Genomic DNA, 22195 nt, shown 5'->3' with positions numbered 1-22195 from the left:
CACAACAATGAGGTTGGACCGTCACAGCCATGCACACAACCTGAGAGCGAGCTCGTACGAACTCAAGTCTATGAAGGATGATGATGATCTGAGTGGGTACGAAGAGTGAGAGAAAGGGGAAGGGGCGGACTTCTATGTTGTATGTGGTAGATTAATGGATTTTCTGCATGTCTCTATCTACGTTATCTACATAGGTTATTTGTAAAAAAATAAACTTGATATATATATGGATTTGTCACAATACTTTGGTGTATGGATGTGTTATGTATTGTCGTGGAATGTTACCTATTGTGTTTGTTGTGATGTTTTGGATTGATAGATGTGTATTAAGTTATGTTTACTTCTTGAAAATTATAAGTTATATAAAGATTATATTATTTGGATATGTATATGAGGTGAATTTGAATCTTTTATGCAGAGAAAATATTGTACATATGTAGGAGCTAAGTTGGTATAGAATCGTGCATGTTGCGTGCATGCTTGGAGTTGTTCCGTAAAACATATGGGAGTAGTAGTCCCATGTATTTTTCTAAACAATTGTTATGTAAAAACACACAAGACTTCTTGTGCTATGTATTTTACAAAACAACTGCTCAGAAAACACAAATCACAGGGGACTCCTAGTCCCATGTGTTTTCTAGGCTTTTTTTAATTGGTGATTAGCGCTCGCTAAATACACGAGACTAGTATTCCTGTATATTTTAAATAATAAATTTTGTATAATCGACCTCCTTTTGACCGGTTTTGTTGAGATGGTCAAAAAAGGCCGATTTTACTAATTATTTTCTAGAAAGAGTCTTTTTAAAAATGCTCTCCTATCACAAAACAAAGCCTCATTAGCCTCAACCTTTAGACATAACAGCAAAGGATGGAGCAGAAGGTGGATTTGGAACGGAATTGAGAGGACCACCTTTAGTAATATTTCATGGACAAGAAGGTGCAGTTGTACTGGACTAAAACAAAGTTGACAAACAACTATTAATAGACAAAACGCAAAGGGCACGAGAAGGGATAGTCCCACATATGCACTATTAAAATGATTCCCCCTCCATTTATTTTACTGAACTTCAAATATGATACTATATTTTCTATATTTTCTATTTGCTTTTCTTCCCTTCTTCGCTCCTATTTTCATTTTCCTTTACTTTCATTTCCCTTAATTAGTAAACTCCCAGACAGGTAGTTGACCTGAGCAAACAAGGATATATATGCGCAGAAACGCTAGGCATAAACACTGAAAGTCATAGGTAAATTGTCTAGTTGAATACGCAAATTTTGCTGCAGGCATTGTATGGAAAAAAAAATAATACGCCAGATATGCAGATACTGAAAGCTAAGAAATGGCACATAAATCTATTTGTGCTTTATTTTTAATCTCCATACCATCAATTTGTTTAAAAGACGTTACCATTTAAAAAAATTTACAAACTGCAGAAAGTACATATAACCAATCAAGTCACAAGCCATGCCATTGTATGGTTATTTACGGGAAAATCAGTATCTTTATTAGAAAATTTCGATGCATGAGCTGCTGATATTTTCAATTTTAACCAAAATAACAAGAAAGGTATGAAGTTGTTATCCTCTTCAGCTCTGGAAGTAGAAAATTGTTCTCGTATTAGAAATCAAGTCCAGATCCAACTGCCTTGAATTTGAGATAACTCACTTGCTCATACAAAACATTCCCGTATATGACTCTCCTTCCGTTTCTCACCGGAGATTTCACTAGTTTCGTAAGCTAAATACATATATTTAATACAATTCTGGAATCACAATACAGCATTCATCTCCACACACTTCAAACAAAGATGAAATTGGCAGGATGAGGAAGAACCGAGCAAAGAAACAGAAAATAGATACAGATATATTAAAACAAAAGAAACATAAAAACAGAGAACTTACATCTCATTACTGCCAAACTTGATGAGATGACCCCCTCAGTTGCACAAATTCAAATTTAGCCTGCTATGTTTGCAAGGCCATGAACACGTTCTGCTTTCTCGCATTATCGGGAATAAGCTTTTCGAGAACATTCTGGGGCATGCCCATTAGCTCTGCCAATTTCGTTAAGATGGAAAGCATTGAGATGACAAAACAACCAAAAAGTGAGAATGTTTTATTGCTGTGAACTCTATGTCTTAGAAAAGCAGTATGAAAATAAATATGTCTCTAGCATATCCCAAATTTTCTGACAGTCCTTATAATTCGAATCATATGAGATGTTGACATTATTTTAGCTCCAAATATAATATGTATCTCACCTTGAGACCTGAAATTAAATAATGGAGGAAGAGGACGACCATTGGGAAGACGAGTGTTTGGATCTCTCAGCTCATCAAAGAAAGGATGAATGCAGGCCTCCAACTGCAAAGCAGTCAGATGAAGAGTTTTCAAGTTGTGAGTTAATGTCTCACAATCATGCACACCCATTCTTCAATTATATCTCGACTTACAGCAGTGCAGCGAAGCTTCGGGGAATACTGCAGAAACCTAGTGACCAGGTCAACTGCTTCTGGGGGTAACCGTTTTTGGAAAACCTGGTGGCAGTTACAATGTCAAATAAACTGTAAATGAGGTAATATATACAATCAGACAAACCAATAACTCCGGAATTCATTCCACTCAAAAATCATAGATGTTAATGGTTCACGTGCAAGTTTATTTCATAAAGAATTGATTTTCAAATCAGCAGAATCTCATTTGTTATGTGCTGACAGTGATATTTACTAAGGAAAACAGTTAATTGATTCAGTAATTGGCTCCTAAAAAGTCATGCTATGCAAAGTTTCATGTGTCCTGCTCTAGAAGATTCATCACCACGACTGACAGCCTGTCAATCAGTAGAATAATCGTGTTGCAGTCGAGCATATAAAATGTAGAGTCAATGGCCATCTACTGAGGATAAAATTATAGCTGTCATTTAAATTTTAAAAACAAAGCAAAGGCTTAATGGTTGGGTCTGCAGAATTATTATTGGAGTTGGTTCAACATTTATCGGATTTGCTTGAAGTCAAGGTCTGATTGTACTGACTGTAAATTTAAAAATAAACTAGGATTAGGTTGTGAATTTCATATGAGAAATTGTATCTTATCAAAGGATACAGTGGAAAAGGTCCTATGAACTATGGTTATAACAGGACACATCAGAAACAGGCCAACCTTTCTATCCTTATTAAAAAGAGTTAATGTTGGAATAAGATTTAGCGACCAATCTAAACCATGCTGCAATATCGAAAAAGAACAATCTATACCGATCACACTGGATTATGCTAAAAACCAACAACTATTGACAAGGATACAACACCATACTTGTGCACCGCACTATCGAAAAAGAATGTCCAAACATCTAGATATGAGAACCTGGCTACATATATAAAACTCTATGCCTACATGTATATGTGACTAATATAAACAAACCTACGGGTAAGGTGTTATATGTTGAAGACTTGACATGAGTGTAGTAGGTGGGCCTGTGTGTTCCTCCACGCTCATGGACAGCTTGTTGCTTATATGGCACACATCCAAACCATCAGCCATAACTTGTATGTATGCTAACAATTTGGGTGCTTTGGAGGCCTTAGATGTATGCCACATTAGCAACACACCAGCCAACCCTGTGAAAAGACAACCCAACTCTCATATAGTCATATTTATACTTTTCTTCAAAGGAAGAGAGAATCTTCTCTTACTTTTCTACAACCGGAGGTGATCAGCCTACGATACAAAAAGTGAAATGAGAACATAGTGGGAGAAGAGATGGATGCGGTCATAGGACAAAAAGAGGAATGACATCGTCGTGGGGGGAGAAGGAATCTTCTCAAAGGCTTACAGATTTCCTCACACATACATGTGTGTGCTATGTGTGTGCTTTTGTATGTATGTCTGGGCATGTGTGTGCTTGAATGCGTGAGATGATGGTTCATTTGGAAGAACGATCTACCAAGATAAGAAAGAAGGTGAGTCAGGAATAACAGTTAGCTAAAATGTGCCTAATTTTTATTAAAGGTGAACGAAGAAACAACTACCTATTTTCATTGCAGAATAGCATACTTCATCTTGTACGTAATTCTAAAGAAAATATGGATAAACATATGAGGTCAGTCTAGGACGTGGAACTCAGATAGGGACTTGTCTCATGCGGCTGTCTCAGGGAAGCAATTTTTTTGTTGGTGAAAGATCCTACATGTCAGAGTTAAAACTACATTTCATCCTAGAAAACACCATGGTATTTTACTTGATGTGTTTTTATTGAAAAAAACATCATGATGTTGTGTTTCTCCCTAATGTGTTTTCAAAACACCACACTGAGTGTTTTTTATCAATACTAGTTTGACCCGTTATAACATTAATATATTAAATATATTATTAATATATTATATATTAATTATAATAGAATATATTATAAATAAAATATTATTTATTTTAAATTATTAATATATTGTTAATATTAAATATAATATAATATGGTATAATGTATTATAATATTACATTGTACTTTAATGTATTATATTATATTATAATTATTACATATTATCTTCAAATAATAATAGATTTAATTATTTTCATATGTCAATTTATTATTGTTATATATTTTATAATATTTTTAAAATAAAATTATTTTACTATTTTCATATAATATTATTATAAATATTATACAATATAATGTGCTATTACTAGTACATTATTAATAAATTAATATATTATCATTATTTTAAACATTATATAATACTATTACGTAATATTTTATAATTATTAATTTATTACATATTATTTATAAAAAAATAATTATAGTGATTATAATACTGCATATTAAATTATTATATTATTATTTATTATCAATAATTGTTTACTTTTTTATTACTTTATTTACATTATTTTATTATTTATTATTATAATACTTTTATTATTTAATGCATTATCAACATGTCAAATATTAGTATTTAATATATTATTATATAAGACATTTTAATTATTAATATATTTTATATTATTTAATAAATATTACTAAGGTATTAGATTAACTATAATATAGTATAATAATATTGTAATATAATAGTATTTTTCATTAATTTACTTTACTTTAATTATATTATTATATAATACATTATCATCATATTAAATATTAGTATTTAATATGTTATTATATTATTATATAAGATATTTCAATTATTAATATATATGATACTATTTAATAAATATTATAAATATTATTAATATAATAAATTAACTAAACTATAATATAGCATAATATAATATAATATAATATAACAAGCATGTCATTAATAATAATATATTAATTATATTTAATATACTATGTTAGATATTATATTAACACTTTCACAAACTCAAAGCCAAAACAACATACTTAAAACAACTAAAAGTAAAACATTAGTAATATTTATTAAATAATATCAACTATACTGTACTATATTATAGAGAATCTAATATATAAGCTTCAATGATATATGGTAGGCTGTTGGGAATTAGAAGATGAAAATTTACATTTAGAAGAGGGAAAACAATTAGAAATGCTATAAATGGACCGGGTATAAAGGTGAAACAATTAGAAGAGGAAAATTTACAGTTAAAAATAAAAGTTATAGGTGATTAAAATTAAATGGAAGAGTTTAAAAGGAGAATCCAGGACTATGTACAAGAAAAAAGCGAAGTCATAAAAGAGGCAGACTTTCGGTTGTTCTTTGATAAATTTAATATATGGACACCAGAAAGTATGTTGGAATATAGAAAATGGATGACAAAAGAACTTGAAAAGTTACCTCAAGAAATAAATCAGCTTATTGAAGCCAAAATTGATAAATTAGCTTTATCTTCTTTAAAAAAAAAGGTAAGACAATGTTCATATGATTCCAAATCCATACCATACCTCACATTTTATTATCAAGAATGTGACATTTTGAAAAAACATGATTGACAGAACAGAATACCGTCAGTTTAAATACTTTTCCAGAATGATATGAAATATTATTCAAGGAATGAACCCTCTTATTAAAGGAATCGAAACTGAAATAGTAGCTTTATATCCAACCCAATTAGAAGCAGAAATGTGTCCTTCATTCCAGATTTGGTTCATGCAAAAACCTACTACGGAAGAGCCTGAAGAATATTTACAGGCTAAAATATCTATGGAGCATTTTTTAATCCAAATAGCATAACATTCCACATATAATGGCCATTAGGGGTACTGAAATCCTGGTCTAGCATCGAATTCACTAAAGTATTTGTTATTTTGTATTTTATGTATTAATGATTCTATAGATGGGATAAAAAATTCATCAAATTCTATAATAGCATTTAATTTTTTATAGTTTACTACTATTCTAGCTTTTCCTCTAACTTCCTCCACATGATTTCTTACTACAAAAGTAGTAGACATATATATTCAGATATAGCCAGACTTACTAATCCTAGGTTTATCCATTCTAAGACTTGTTTTTTATATTCTAAAATGCCTTGTTCATTATATACTAAAGGTTTCATTCTAAAGGTCGGGTGTTTTTCTTTAATTTTGTAAACATATTTCTAGGACCTCTATTAAATTCTTTTAAAGGATTTTCTGAATATAATTCATTCATAGAATTTATATATTTTATAATCCTTTGCTTATTGGTTTCTTTAACATTTACATTTTAATAAAATAATATACATATATTAATAAAAAATAATATAAGTTATTGATAATAAATAATAATATAATAATAATATAATAATATAATATGCACTATTATAATCACTATAATATTGTTTATTTTTTAATAAAGACTATGTAAATAATAATAATTATAAAATGTTATATAATGAGAAGCTATATAAAAAACAATAATAGAATAATAATATTTATATCATATATTATAGATAAACAATGTAGATAATTTAAAGCATATTAACCTGTTTTATAAAAATAATATATTAATTATATAATACGTAATATAATATATTATAAAATAAATATTTATTATATAAACAATATAACTGCTAAACAAATGTCAATGTACTAATAATATATTCAAAATATAATAATATTGATTTATATCATAAATTATTTAATTAAAGTAAAGTATTTTATATAATGCTAACCATATTAAAACTGATAATATATTATATTATTTTAAAAATACTTGATAATGATAATGTATATTAGTAATATACTAGTAATAACCAGCATATTATATATTATTATTATTTATATTAATATATATAGTATTATATTAATAATAAAATAATTTTATTTTAAAATATTATAGAATATATAACAATAATAAATTGACAAAAGAAAATAATTTAATATATTAATATTTGAAGATAATATTGAATAATTGTAATATAATACAATACATTAAAGCACAATACAATATTATAATACATTATGAAATATTATATTATGTTATATTTAATATTAACAATATATTAATTATGTAAAAGAAATAATATTTATTATAACATATTCTATTATAAGTAATATATAATATATTAATAATACATATAATATTAATGTTAGAAAAGGTCAAACTAGTGTTGACCAAAAACATTTGGCATGGCGTTTTGAAAACACTTCAGGGAGAAACATAACATCATGATGTTTTTAAAAAAAAAACACATCAAGGAAAACACCATGGTATCCAAACAAAGCAAAACATCTAAAAAGTGTTTCGCAATAAATGTTGTACTTTTGATTTGAGAATGATTTAGCTCAAAAAATACTATGGTCCCCAAACACATGGTGGTTTGTTTTAGGCAAAAACACTATGGAAACAAAGAAAATACCATAGTATCCAAACGAAGCCTAATGCTTAGTTTCACAAGTTATAGGGTGTACTTCTTTTCTTCTTGAAACTAGAACAACTTTGTTGATCATCTTATAGTACTTCAGTTTTTAACATGAAGTGGAAACCTAATGCAGCATTCTCTTCTACAAAAGGAAAGAACAGGCTCCTTTAATATATCAAGTTGTAATTTCAGCAACAGGATTTACTGTTCATGTGATCCACAAGGACAACTTATGCTTAGGAGAATGGAAAAAAGTCGAGGAAACTATTATAAAACTAATTAAGAGATGTAGAACATTTTCCATGAATGTAGCATTAAGCACTGCACTATTAAGCACAAAAAATTATGATGTCCCTTCACACTGAAAGCTGAATTAAAATATTTCACTAATAGTTACAGATCATATATACAAGATTATTAATGAAATCAAGAGACATCAAACATAATCAGACTGACAGAGAGGCTGAGTATCATGTTGCTAATGGTTTCTACGGTTCTACCAGACATATATAAAGAATAATCCACAAGAAAGAACCTTGAACAAGGATGAAATCCATGAATATGTATTTATATGAAATTGGAAGATCCACAAGTTATTGTGTTTATCCCTAGTCCTTATGCATTGAACGCAGAAACAGATACAAGTCATTTTTGATACCCTAAGTAGAAATTATGCATTTCAAACTTCTGAAATTTCTTGAAAAATTCAAAGGTTATAGAGAAGAAAATTTCTTAAGAAGTTAATGTAAAGCATGGTTGGATATCTGGGAATCGGACAGAGCAGTCATCAACTGTGTCATGATCAATTCTTTATTCAGAGAGTAATCTTTCAATTTTCTAGGAATATTCAGCAGTTTGCTTAGGAGACACTCAAATAGTCTTGGGGAGTGCTTAGAATAATTAGATTAGGGGGCAGACTTTAACATCTTCTGTGAAACTTCAGATGACAAAAACAGATCCTTATCTTCTAAGTTCCACTGGTCCGGATGCCATGATACAGGACATGGAAAATTTGTAAAAGGCCGGATACAAGTGCATGGCACGGCTATATATATGCATATTGAAATTTATATCGAAGATTTTTTTTCCATTCACGTGTTATGATAACTAAAATTCATTTCTTTATGTTTCTTTTATTGAGTAGAATATAAATTGGAAAACCGCTCGATTTTGAACTAAACCTTGAAAATCATACTTATGAACCGGGTATGGGTTGAAATGAACACAGCCCGAACCCAACGAGTTGCAAAAATTTGAGGTGATGTTTGATATACGTCCAAGAAGTGTATCACAAGCATTTTAAACTAAAATATGTATTATATAATTGAGTACACGTCTAAATAAATGTATGTATATATTCAAGAAGTGTCCAAAGGGTGTTGGACACGGATACAGATATGGGAAGTGTTGACACAGATATGAGAGCCCAGATGAGGTGTCCAGGTAACTTAGCTTTTTCTTTAAACATCAGTAGCACTACCAAGCAGCACAAGAGGAAAGATCAAGCCCATATATGCAAAGTGCAAACAAAGAAAAGGAAACATCTTTTTCACTTTAAAAAAGATAATTAAAATAAAGGGTTTTCCAGGTTCAATTTTCACCCTATTAGAAAATTTGTAGTACAACATCTTCTTTTTCTTTTTTTCCTTTAAGAAAGATTACTAAAATAAAGGGTTACTTTTAGAAAAGTAACTTCACTACTCAGAAATTACAAACATACTATTCAGCTTTAACTTAGGCAGGACTCTGTTCAAAATAGGAGGCTGATAAAGCATACAGAACACAGCAGATTTTGTTACCTTGTGCCATGGATGAGCCTTTATCTGTGGAAATTTAAACTCAGTATAGTTAGGATTCATGCACTTTATCTCTTCCCTTGTAGGGGTCCCCAGAACCTAAGAATGCAACACATATACGGTATATTAGAAAACTCAGACCATCTATAAGAGCATGTGCACTTTTAACACAACAGTGTCACCTTAATGATCTCAACGAGCTGATCAACTCCACTTTCACCAGGAAATAAGGGCTATATAAACCATTGTATTGTAAGGAAACAAAAATGTCAGATTTTGCGCAAAGGATGATTTAAGAAAAAAATTGTCAAAACAAAGAACAACCTGTCCGAGAAGTAATTCAGCCATCACACAGCCTGTAGACCACAGGTCAATAGCATTTGTATATTCAGTTGCCCCAAAGATAAGCTCAGGAGCACGATAATATCTGGAACAAATATAAGAGACGTTTGGCTCTCCCTTAACCTGGATAATGACAACAGAATTTACTGAAACCTGGAAGCTTCTGGATTTTAACATGCATGATTAAGGGCATAGACGTCTCACCAGAACTTTCGCACTACCAAAATCGCATAATTTAAGTTGATGTGTATGTGAATTCACCTGAAATGAGAATATGGACATAGCTGACTGAATGATAGATAATCAGCAATGATAAATACACAATGAACTGTAGAGAATGCACATGACATCTAAATATGCGCCTTATAATCAGTGCCTCAATATTATGATACGCATGTATAGAAGTTTAAAGTGGCATGCTGGTGCCAGGAAGAGCTTTGATGTCAATTTCTGTCAATCCTCATTTATACCATTGCCTAAGAAACTCTTACAGATCAATCCACAGCATAAGTTAACCTTGAGATGAGCCTAACTCAATGCAGCTCCATGCCTATGTAAACAAAGCAGCAACTTGAGCCATTTACATATTTTGTCTCTAGAAGCATCAAGGAGAGAAATGTTTCGAGAAAGAAAATATGCAGGAAGGTCCTCTCCTCTTTATTCATTTATGCATTTATTTATTTATTTATTTTATTTTTCATGTTTTTCGGAAGCATCCAAAATCAAAGAGACTTGTTGAGAAAGTATGGCTTTTAAAGCATAGAGAAACCTCAAGAGACCTTGTAGATCTCCTTCGATGTGACATTGATTAAGATATGGATGTCATATTTGGGAGAGAGGATGATTTGTATTTTGTACAACCTAACATGCTGTTAGTGTAGCTAAGGAAGGCAAGAAAACCGATAAAGGTAATGAGACACTCATGTGCCAACCTTGCAAGCAAAATTCGATTTAACTTGTGCGACTTATGAGGCTCATAATTCAATTCAATTTATAGATACAGTGATATACTTTTCAAACTTTCATAAAAGGAGTAAGTAATAATGATGACTATTCAATCAATTTTTAGTTTCTACAACTTGAAGTTAATGTCATAACAAACACTGAAAGTATGTGTGTGTATGTATCCTGAATGTTTAAGATTTTCATATCATATCTTTATTTTATATTTGTATACATATGGGGTGGGTGTGTGTGGTGTTTTTTTTTTCTTTTTTTTCTTTTTTGTGTGGGCTTTAATGGGCACAGAAAGGCATGGACAAAAGCAAATTTACAGAACATGTTTCTGAGAGCACTGACGAAAAGGCAAAACAAAGGACTATCAATTGGGAGAGTAAGAGAGATCTCACCAGCAAATTTTGAGGTTTAATATCTCGATGGCAGATTCCGACACAGTTGTGTATATAGGCAAGAGCTCTGCAGATCTGGATACAATATTTTCATTAGGGTATCCATATTGTATAACACAGGGTAGGTTCCAAATGACAAAGCAATTATCACATAAATTCTTGAAAATCAAGAGAACTTTTATCAGTCCAAATGCAATTCAAACCAGTCCAAATTCCATGTCAAGTGCAACAAAGATCTAAGCTAAACGTTCAAGTAAGGTAAGAAGCCAATTGTTACTGCTACAATCAGTTGTATACTATAGTTTTCTGGCCAAACTAGTATAAATGGACAAATAAATACAAGGAAGTGATAGATCAGTTTGATATTGGTAATTAATGCCATTTATATAGGATTATATGTAAAAATAAAAATTGACAGTACCAAGGAACGGGAAATTATTGAAAAGTTTAACTGGTTCGATAAACAAAATATTGAAGAATGCATATCTCAAGCAACCTAAGAAACACAGCATGTACATGAGACAAGACAAATTCTGGCATGGCAATTCCTTAACTAAAAAGACTAGTGTTGTTATACATACTTACATGTATACGTCTGTGTGTATATGTATATGTTATCTTGCCAACGTTTCCACTAAAAATAGTCTTTCATTACAAATGCAAGAAAAAAGTTGAGTATGAAATAAGTGTTTTGGGAAGCACCATAAATGCATCTTATCAGTAAATAAAATGTTTTAAAATTGCTATGTGAGAAGTGTCTGCTCCAGGAAATGTCAATGTTTAAAACATGACGAGCATTGACACAAGTACATAATAGGCATTCACACGCTAAACTATGTCACACAACTTTAAGCTAGCATAATATACAAGAAAGAAAAGGGCATGCTATCAGAAAGCTAAGATTCACAATAGAGATAGATGTTCCAATAATTAAAAAATAAATTGTGTGGAAGTATTAGTCATCAAGAAACAATTTTCAAGATTACCACTGTGTTAAAATGAAGCGTAACAGAAATATTACATATATATAAATGTCAACGTACAGCCAAAAAAGAAAAAAGACCATATCCAAGCATTCAGGGTTAGCTACATCATCCCTTTTCTCTATTCAGCTCTATTTAAGAAACACCTCTACCACAATAAGCTACATTGTTTTCATAGCTGCAGCCATCCATGTCCAACTTAGTTTAATCCTAATCATCGGTGTTATTTTACAGTGATTATTGTTAGGATACACTCCAATCTTGGTTGCATCATCCGGATGTCTTGTATCTTTGACGTCTTACACGGCCATCAACGTTCTCAACGGAGGTCATATGAGGCTGCACAGCCTCACCTTCTCGAGTGGAACTGGCTTGGTCAGCATATCGGCTGGATTGTACCTCGTATCAATTTTCATAAGCTTGAACTCGTTTCTGTTTTGTCATCTCCGTATGGCATGGTACTTCACGTCAACATGTTTAATCCGAGCATGGAATGCGTCGTTCTCTGACAAGTGAATGACACTCTGACTGTCGCAGTAGATGAAGTATTTCTCAAAGCTTACTTCAAGTTCGAGAAGAAAAACCTTCAACCATAGCAACTCCTTTGCTGCTTCTGCTGCAGACATGTACTCGGCTTCGATTGTCGACAAAACCACAGTATCCTATAACTTGAATCTCCAACTTATCGTTCCACCATTCAAGATGAAGATGTAGCCGCTCGTGCTCCTTCTTGAGTCTATGTTCCTTGCGTAGTCTGCATCACAAAAACCTTCTAGCTGCAAATCTGTCCCGTCATACTCAAGACAACAGTCGGACAAGCATCTCAAGTAGCGTAGAAGCCACTTGACCGCACCCTAGTATTGTTTCCCCGGATTGCTCATGAAGCGGCTCACAACTTCCACTCCTTGTGCAATATCTAACCTTATGCACACCATCGCATACATCAAACTCCCGACGGCAGATGCGTATTGTATTTTGGGCATGAACTCATGCTCTTCAGCAGTCTCTGGTGCTTGGGTCTTCGATAGCTTGAGATGGCTTGCAAAAGACAGCCCACTGGTTTAGCTTTCTCCATGCCGAACTTTTTAAGAATCTTCTCAATTTAGGCCTTCTGAGACAACCTCAGCCTTCGTGCTGATCTATCTCTGATGATCTTCATCCCCAGAATCTAGTTTGCTGGACCCAAATCCTTCATCTCGAAACACTTGGAGAAACGCCCCTTGAGTTCTTCAATGCGGGTCAAGTCGGGCCCTGCAATCAACATGTCATCAACATAAATCAAGAGTATCACATAGGATACGTCATATTTCTTGATGAAGCAGCAATGGTCTGTGTCGTATTTGAGAAAATAGTTCTCCTCCATAAAGTTCTCGAACTTCATGTATCACTGTCGCGGAGCTTGCGTCAGGCCATACAAGCTCTTGCGCAGACGACACACAAGACCCTTCCTGCCTCGTTCCTCGAAGCCCACTGGTTGATGCATATAGATTTCTTCCTCCAAATCTCCATGAAGAAATATCGTCTTCACATCCATCTGTTCTAGGTGGAGATCTCGAACTGCTACAATGCTCAGCACAGTCCGGATCGTGGTCAACTTGACGACGGGAGCGAAAACGTCAAAATAGTCTATCTCTGCTTTCTGCTCGTAGCCCTTCACTACAAGCCTCGCCTTGTAGCGTCTCCGTCCATCGGCTTCATCCTTGACCCGATAAATCCATCGATTGTGAAGATTTCTTTCTCCCTCTTAGAAGCTTTACGAGCTCCCAAGTCTCATTCTTCATCAAATACTTCATTTCTTCCTCCATGGCAGACTCCCACTCGTCCCGAGCTTTGTCGGTCTATTGTACCTCCTCATAGCTTTCTGGCTCACCATTGTCAGTTAGGAGAAGATAATGTCATGGTAGAAAGGTACCTCTTTGGCACCTTTGGATTTCTTGGAGCTTTGCGAATTACGATCGGCAACTCTGTTAGATCCTGCTGCTGTACATCCGGCAAGTTCTCTTGATCTTCGTCTTTTATGCTGATAGGTATTTCATCGTTGTCCTCACTGTCAGCAATATCTGGGAAAAGAGGAAGAGATAGCTGACTCTCACTCACCTCTTTGGTCTTGTACACCGCATTCTCATGAAACACGACGTCACGACTATGCATCACCTTGCGCGCATCGTGATCCTAAAAACGGTACCCATACCCATCTCCTCCATAGTCAATGAAAGAGAGTTTCTTTGACTTTGGATCAAGCTTTGATCGGTCTGCAGAATTGGTCATGACATAGGCGTCACAACCAAATACTCGTAAGTGCTCTAGCTTCAGCTTCTTTCCGATCCAAACCTCTTCAGGTATCACATAACTGAGAGCCGCGGATGGCCCACGGTTGATCAAGTATGCAGCAGTATTGACAGCTTCGGTCCAAAAACTCTTAGGCAATCCGGAGTGGATCCTCATACTTCTGACGCGCTCCAAGATAGTACGATTCATACACTCCGCCACTCCGTTGTGCTGAGGTGTGCCCGGGACGGTCTTCAGTCTCCTAATCCCATGGGGCGAGTAGAAGTTCTCGAACTCCTGGGTGCAATACTCGCCTTCATTATCAGATTTTAGGCACTTTAGCTTATTGCTTGTTTCGTTCTCCACACAGACAAGCCACTTCTTAAAAATAATGAAAACATCTAACTTGTGCTTCAAGAAGAACACCCATAATTTTCTAGTAGCATCATCAATAAAAGTGACAAAGAAAATTTTTTTTCCAACAGATGGGAGTTGCGCAGGTCCTCACACGTCGGTGTGCACCAACTCTAATTTCTACAGTTTTAGAGCCGGTCCGGTCTTGTTGAAGCTCACCTTCTTTTGTTTGCCTAAGATGCGGTCCTCACAGAAAGTTAGATCGAGCTTGTTCAGACCCGGAAGCTTCTCTCCCGCGGCCATAATCTGCATCTCCTTCTCGCTCATGTGATCAAGTCATCGATGCCAAGTCATGCAGTCGACAGATGATGATGATGATGCTTTTCCTACGACAAGCAAGTGGTCGATCTTCCCATTAGCGATGTAGAGAGACCCCTCGCGTTTGTCGTGTGCCACCACCACGACACCCTTGGACACCTTCCAGCTTCTCTGCTCAAAGGATATTCTGTAACCGGAGTCAGTCAATTGCCCGACTAATAAAAGATTTCGCCTAAGATCCGGTACATATCGAACGTCATTCAGCGGCAAGGTGATCCCACCTTCCATCTTGAGGGTACAATTTTCCTTCCCGGAAACCTTACAAGGTTGATCATCGTCAAGATAGACTGTCCCCAAGTCCTTCACGAATGATGAAAACAGCTTTTGTTGTGAGGTTACATGAAAAGATGCGCCAGAGTCGATGATCTCACGCATCGTTTTTGTCTTCTAGGGATAGGAGAAGCGCATCTGAATCCGTCTCATGCATGAGATTGGTTGCACGTCAGCCCGATCATCCCCTGCTGATGCTGGAACAGAAACTCCGCAATCACGTGCAAAGTGACCCTTCTTTCCGCATCTGAAGCACTTTCCTTCACCATAACCATTCGGGTTTAGCCCTTTAGACTTCCCTCTGGATTTTGATTGGCCTCGTCGTCCCCCACCCTTCTTCTGCGTATGCCCTCGTGCCTCGATATGCAGAGCACTCACACTGCTAGAGACCTCAGCTCCTGAGACTTTGCGGCAAGATTCTTCATTCAGAATTGCCCCAATCACCGTGTCGAGCTTTATCTTATCATTATCATTGGCGTTGCTCACCGTCATCACCATATTCTCCCACGAATCTGGTAGACAAGATAGTAGCAGAAGAGCTTGGATCTCATTATCGAACTTAAGATCTACTGCAGCAAGTTGTTGTACCAAAGCCTGAAATTCGTTCAAGAAGTCCGTCACACGAGCTCCTTGCTGCATCTTTAAATTGAATAGCTTCTTCATCAGGAACACATTATTTGAAGCAGACGGCTTCTTATACAACGCCTCCAAGGCCTCAATCAACTCCTTGGTGGTGATCGCATGTGAGACGTTATAAGTCGCATGCTGGTAAAGATTGAGCCTGATGGTGGCAAGTGCTTTACGATCGAGCACCATTCACTTATCGTCGTTCATTTTCTCAGGTTTTTCCGCCTCTCCTTAGAGGGGTAAGAAGAGATCCTTCTGGTATAAATAGTCTTCTATTTGTATCCTCTAATACCTAAAATTTTGGCCGTTGAATTTCTCAATTCGAAGTCTGTTATCTTTAACTGTAGATCCCATGGCGAAAGATTACGTCTTTCCCGAACCGTATTTGTGAATAATAATAGTACTTGTAAACAGTACCGTACTGATGAATAGTATCATATTCATGAATAGTGCCTAGTGCCTTAAAAGAATAAATAATAATTTAACTTATTTTCTGATGTGCAAGATCCACTTTTTGTGGGAAACACAAAGCATACGATAAGTAGATATATATACTTTAAGTCAGTCTCTGATACTAGTTGTTAGGATACACATCAATCTTGGTTACATCATCCGGATGTCTTGTATCTTTGACGTCTTACACGGCCCTCAACGTTCTCAACGAAGACCATATGAGGCTGCACACAGCATCACCTTCTCGAGTGGAACTGGCTTGGTCAGCATATCGATCGGATTGTACCTCGTATCAATCTTCATAAGCTTGAACTCGTTCCTGCTTTGCCATCTCCGTATGACATGGTGCTTCACGTCAACATGTTTGATCCGAATATGGAATGCGTCGTTCTCTGATACGTAAATGGCACTCTGACTGTCGCAGTGGATGAAGTATTTCTCAAAGCTTACTCTAAGCTCGAGAAGAAAAACCTTCAACCATAGCAACTCCTTTGCTGCCTCTGCTACAGACACGTACTCGGCTTCGATTGTCGACAAAGCCACAGTATCCTGTAACTTGAATCTCTAACTTATCGCTCTGATACCAGTTGTTAGGGTACACACCAACAATAACACTTCAAACGGAGACGTAATACACAGAATAAAGGCATAAAAATCAATCACAGTACTCACAGATATATGTGGTTCACTCCTTCGGAGCTACTCCACGGTGTAACGGCGACGCCAAATTCTTTTATATCCCAAAAGAATAGATCAAAGAGAACACCCTCTCTTGATCAGATACACTCTAAGAGCTCCCACAATCTCTCTGTGTTTTCTCTCTTACTCTTCTATGAGAGGAATTGTTTCTGGAATGAGTTTTTTCTTAAGAGTTTAGGCCCTATTTATAGTGTTTGGGAAACACTATGTACTAATAAAATATTGTTAGCGGCACCTGTCACTAATAATATTTTATTAGTGGGACCCGTCTTTATGGGCTCACCTTTTGTTTTATTAGGCCACTTTTGGCCACCGAAAGAGGGGTCAAAAAAGGGTGGGCTGATAATTTATAGAGAGATTCAATTTCTTCCTGCATTGCTATCATCCACAAAGATATATTTGTGCTATTTATAGTTTCATAAAAAGTTAATGGCTCTCCATCCTCCATTAGAAGACAGTATGCAACATTACTATCTGTAATATACTCCGAGTGCCAAGTCGGTGGTCTTCTCTCACGAGTTGACCTTCGAATTTCTGGAGCCTCGAACTCGACCGGTTCTTGTACATCATGCTCCAGTGTTGCTTCAGAAGAATTCGGATTATCTTCTACCTGAACAGCTACAGTCTCTGAGTCCTTCCTCGAAAATCTTCAAGTGGGAGATTGTCAGCCCACCCTTTTTTGACCCCCCCTCTTTCGGTGACCGAAAGTGGCCTAATAAAACAAAAGATGAGCCCTACAAAGACAGGTCCCACTAATAAAATATTATTAGTGACGGGTCTCGCTAATAATATTTTATTAGTGTATAGTGTTTCCCAAACACTATAAATAGGACCTAAATTCTTAAGGAAAAACTCATCCCAAAAACAACTCCTCTCATAGAAGAGTAAGAGAGAAAATACAGAGAGATTGTGAGAGTTCTTGGAGTGTATCTGATCAAGATTGATCTATTCTTTTGGGATATAAAAAATTTGGCGTCGTTGTACCGTGGAGCAGCTCCGAAGGAGTTAACCACGTATACCTATGAGTACTATGATTGATTTTTGTGCCTTTATTTTGTGTATTACATCTCCATTTGAGGCGTTATTGTTAGTGTGTACCCTAACAATTATGTCACACAAATCACGCCTCATAACTAGCACAACAATTTGTATATGTTAAACATCTCTTAACCATCTCAGGTCATCTTATCTTATTCTAGATTGGAGCAAACTGCATGATGAACCAAATCTCTATGCTTGACTATCTGGTAGAATTGACGATTTTGGGAGCTGACTCAATCAACGCATTGCATCCTGTTAATTCCCAAAGAAAGCCATCTGATCTACAACGGAGATCAAGGTGAGTGACAACTTTCACCTTTGGCTTCTAACTAATAGGTAATATCAATGCTTCTTAATCGAATTATTTCCTAGTTTCATTTCCGTCTAAAGAAATCTTTGTTTGCTTATCCTAGAGATTAACACATTAAAAAAAGGTATTCAATCTGGATTTCACACTGAGCCAACTGTTAGTAAAGGCATATAGCAAGATAACTAATAGTCATTAGCTACAGATTAACAATTTAATAATGAGTATTAGAAGATGAAAGGATTAGACCAATAGAAGTTCAGAAAGCACTAGTCATTTAGCATGCTGCATCAATGTCAAAATTTAATAAGAACAAAGACACAGTTATAAGGTTGAGAGTCAGAAAATGAACAAGAAACAACTAAAGGTTATTGATTAAAAAAAATCTCAAAATAGTTGAAATATGAAAAACAAACAAACCTGATAAATATAGAGTTTAACATGTATCAGGGGCATACATATGTTCATCTTGTTACACTGCCTTGCAATACGATTGACAGTATCAGGGACAAACTCAAGCACAAGGTTCAAGTAAATCTCTTCCCTATTGGTGGTAGAAAAGAAGCAGTGCTTGAGAGCGACAATATTAGGATGGTCTAACATGTGCATGATCTGCAACTCCCTGTTCTTGTAGCGCTTATCTTGAAGAACCTTCTTGATCGCAACGATTTCTCCAGTTTCTCTACATTTTGCCTGAACGAAAAAGGAAAACTTCGTCCTAAACTATAATACTTAAGAGTTTTTTTGGCCATATACACCTCCAAATCATCCCTATATATTAAACTACCCCCAAAATCTTGACATTTAGTAAAATGCCCTCAAATCTTGATATTTATTAAAATGCTCCCAAATCGTCAAGAAAAGACAAGGGATACTTGAGAATATTCTTTTCCAGGGGAATTCTAGGGCAGTGTAGAGGAACTGGGGGCGTGTTAATAAATATCAAGATTTGAGGAGTATATAGCCAAAAAAACCAATAGTTAAATAAGAGTAAATATATGTGGCATAAGAACAAACTGATACCTGAAATACAACACCAAAAGAACCAGTTCCGATCACATGTTCTGCTATGTATGTAATTGGCTGTTCAGTCAATTATTAAATCAGCATCTGTACTATGGTGCCGAAACTGCTTATATGCAGTTATCCAGCACTTTGACAATAATAATGAGCAACAGCAAGAATTTCTTTAGCAACCTGCTTGGGTTTGCCATTTCGACCACCAATTGTGGTGGCAATGATATGCCCAGATTTAATATCCACTCCATCAACAACATCTATCTCAATATCCTGGAAAAGAAAACACCACAAGTATCTCATAAAAATGAAAAAGAAGAAACTTCCTGTACCAGATTACAAGAAAATTTTCTTTATGGTCTTTAAGAAAGTGGAGAAACTAACAAACTTCTACAAAATCTCCGCAACCAGCAGACAATAGTGACTTATCCGCTCAAAAATATTAACTTATTTTGATCTAAACATGTGCATATGCTTGTCTGAAAAGTATGTAAGTTTAGAATATTACTTTTTCCTCGTCTGTGTCTGCCCTCCAGTCTTTCAGCTTCATCTCCAGCATCTCTCTTCCAAGCCTTTCAACTGAACTGGATGACCCCTTAACAATATTTGGCCTCCTCGAACTGCTTGTATCACCATGCTTCATACTGGTAGATGCCATGTCACAAATTTTAATCAACTCACTTCATGATTCTCTTGTACTACCTTTTCTTGCATTAGCAAATCCACATGCTTGATTGTGCAGAAGATTGATAAGGATCTGATATAAAAACTTCCACTTCATCAAGACATTTGCTTTCCCGCAGAAGAATATCATCAAACAATCAGAAAACCAAAACAAATAACCTGACACAGACTTACAACATAGAGACATATTCATTTGAAAATTAGCCTCGCTGATTGTGCAGAAGATTGATAAGGATCTGATATAAAAACTTCCACTTCATCAAGACATTTGCTTTCCCGCAGAAGAATATCATCAAACAATCAGAAAACCAAAACAAATAACCTGACACAGACTTACAACATAGAGACATATTCATTTGAAAATTAGCCTCGCTAAATCCATGATCAGTTTTCAATTGCAATTTGCAACTCAAAGAAGTTAGCTTCTGTAGAAACCAGATCCTCACAAAAACAACAAACCCGATCATAAGAAAAAGAACAAAAAGACCACACCCACAACTCCCCTTGCATGAGTAACTAATATTGTCTATGCTATTTGAGCATTTTTGAAATATGCCTTTTATTTAATGATTCTATACCTAGCAAAAGCAATTTGAAAGATGATTTTAAAGAACCATGTGATACCAGGTATTCTATGCCTTTTATATGTCTAAGATTCTTAACAAAAAAAATGGTTGCTAGAAAAGGAAGATTTGGCTGTCAGTTTAGAAGAATTAGTAAACAACATTCAGGTGTAAAAGAAGAATAGAGTTGATTTAGCCTGCAATCAATTATTAAGTCAGGGATGTTATAAAAGGTGCCTGGGCAGCACCACCATCCAGAAGCCTAACTTCAGCTCCTTACTGTAGTATAAAAGAGGGGTGAACAAGAATGAAGGAAATAAAAGAAATTACAAGATTCTTCATGCCATTGACATCAACCCCTACCCACTTGCCAATACTTACATCAACCCCTACCCACTTGCCAATACTACCTATCACAATATATATTGTGTTAGATGTTGTAGAGCTGGCACTTGGGGAGAAAAGAGAAATGAAAACAAGAAAGAGGCTGGCAGCTTGTATTTGTCGATCGGGAGAATGATGTTCTTCTGGTCGGCGATGATCCCTGGCAGTAAGTCTCTTAATTCCTTTTTTCGGACAATATCTATTCAGTCTTTTGGTTCTGAACTTTACTTTTATCTATTATGCTATTATTGTTATAAATTCTATCTACCATTATTAAGTGAGGTCAAATTGGTGGCTGTTAATTAGTACTTTTCTTTCGGCACATGTCAACTGTTTGACTATTCACAATTGATGCTAACAGTTTTAGTAAGGATGCATGCCTTTGGTAAATTATATTATCCAAATGCCTCAAATCGATAAATGTTCCAAATAATGAGAAATACGGGTAAAATCTGAAATAAGAGAGCTGACAACATACCACGTATGTGAAACGTAAAAAGTTGAGGATGATTATAACTCATATACACTTCTTGAGTCTAGTTATCATATGCACAACTCTTTTGTGAAATTTGGATGTTGTAAGATTCAGGTATCCATGCATAGTTTTTATAATTGATACTATTTAAAGGCATATATCTTACCTGGTTTTGGTGAAAATCAATTGTTTTCTTGGTTTTGGTTAATAGGTAGTTGCCCTTACATACAGAAATGTGTCTTTTGGCAAAGATCTGGCTGTCGTTGATATATGCTGGTCCATATAGAAACATGACTACCTTAATTTGGTTTAAATATCGTCAAGAAGAAATGAAATAATGGTCACAAAAAACGCACTTAACTAATCATGTTAGCGTGAACCTTTTCCTTTGTTTAGTATGAGATTATGATTAACTTAGAT

The 22195-nt window shown here is 34.9% G+C and overlaps 1 protein-coding gene across 1 annotated transcript; it reads right to left on the bottom strand.

Moving 5' to 3' along the window:
• Positions 1-1594: 1594 nt before the first annotated feature.
• On the bottom strand, positions 1595-20764 carry LOC109827173 (shaggy-related protein kinase kappa). The gene is made up of 13 exons (XM_020394139.1): positions 20691-20764; positions 20178-20426; positions 19850-19942; positions 19676-19735; positions 19073-19345; positions 11273-11347; positions 10128-10184; positions 9906-10046; positions 9764-9814; positions 9585-9680; positions 2454-2537; positions 2262-2364; positions 1595-2054 (listed from the first exon to the last, which is right to left on the bottom strand). Exons 2-13 carry the CDS (start codon positions 20325-20327, stop codon positions 1966-1968), a joined length of 1272 nt encoding a protein of 423 aa, XP_020249728.1. The 5' UTR covers positions 20328-20426; positions 20691-20764; the 3' UTR covers positions 1595-1965.
• Between the last annotated feature and the right edge of the window lie 1431 nt (positions 20765-22195).

Source organism: Asparagus officinalis, unplaced genomic scaffold (assembly GCF_001876935.1).
Source record: "Asparagus officinalis unplaced genomic scaffold, Aspof.V1 AsparagusV1_Un74, whole genome shotgun sequence".
Classification (NCBI taxonomy): Eukaryota; Viridiplantae; Streptophyta; class Magnoliopsida; order Asparagales; family Asparagaceae; genus Asparagus; species Asparagus officinalis.
Note: the sequence above shows the minus strand (reverse complement) of the source record. Positions and strands in the feature narration are given on the sequence as shown.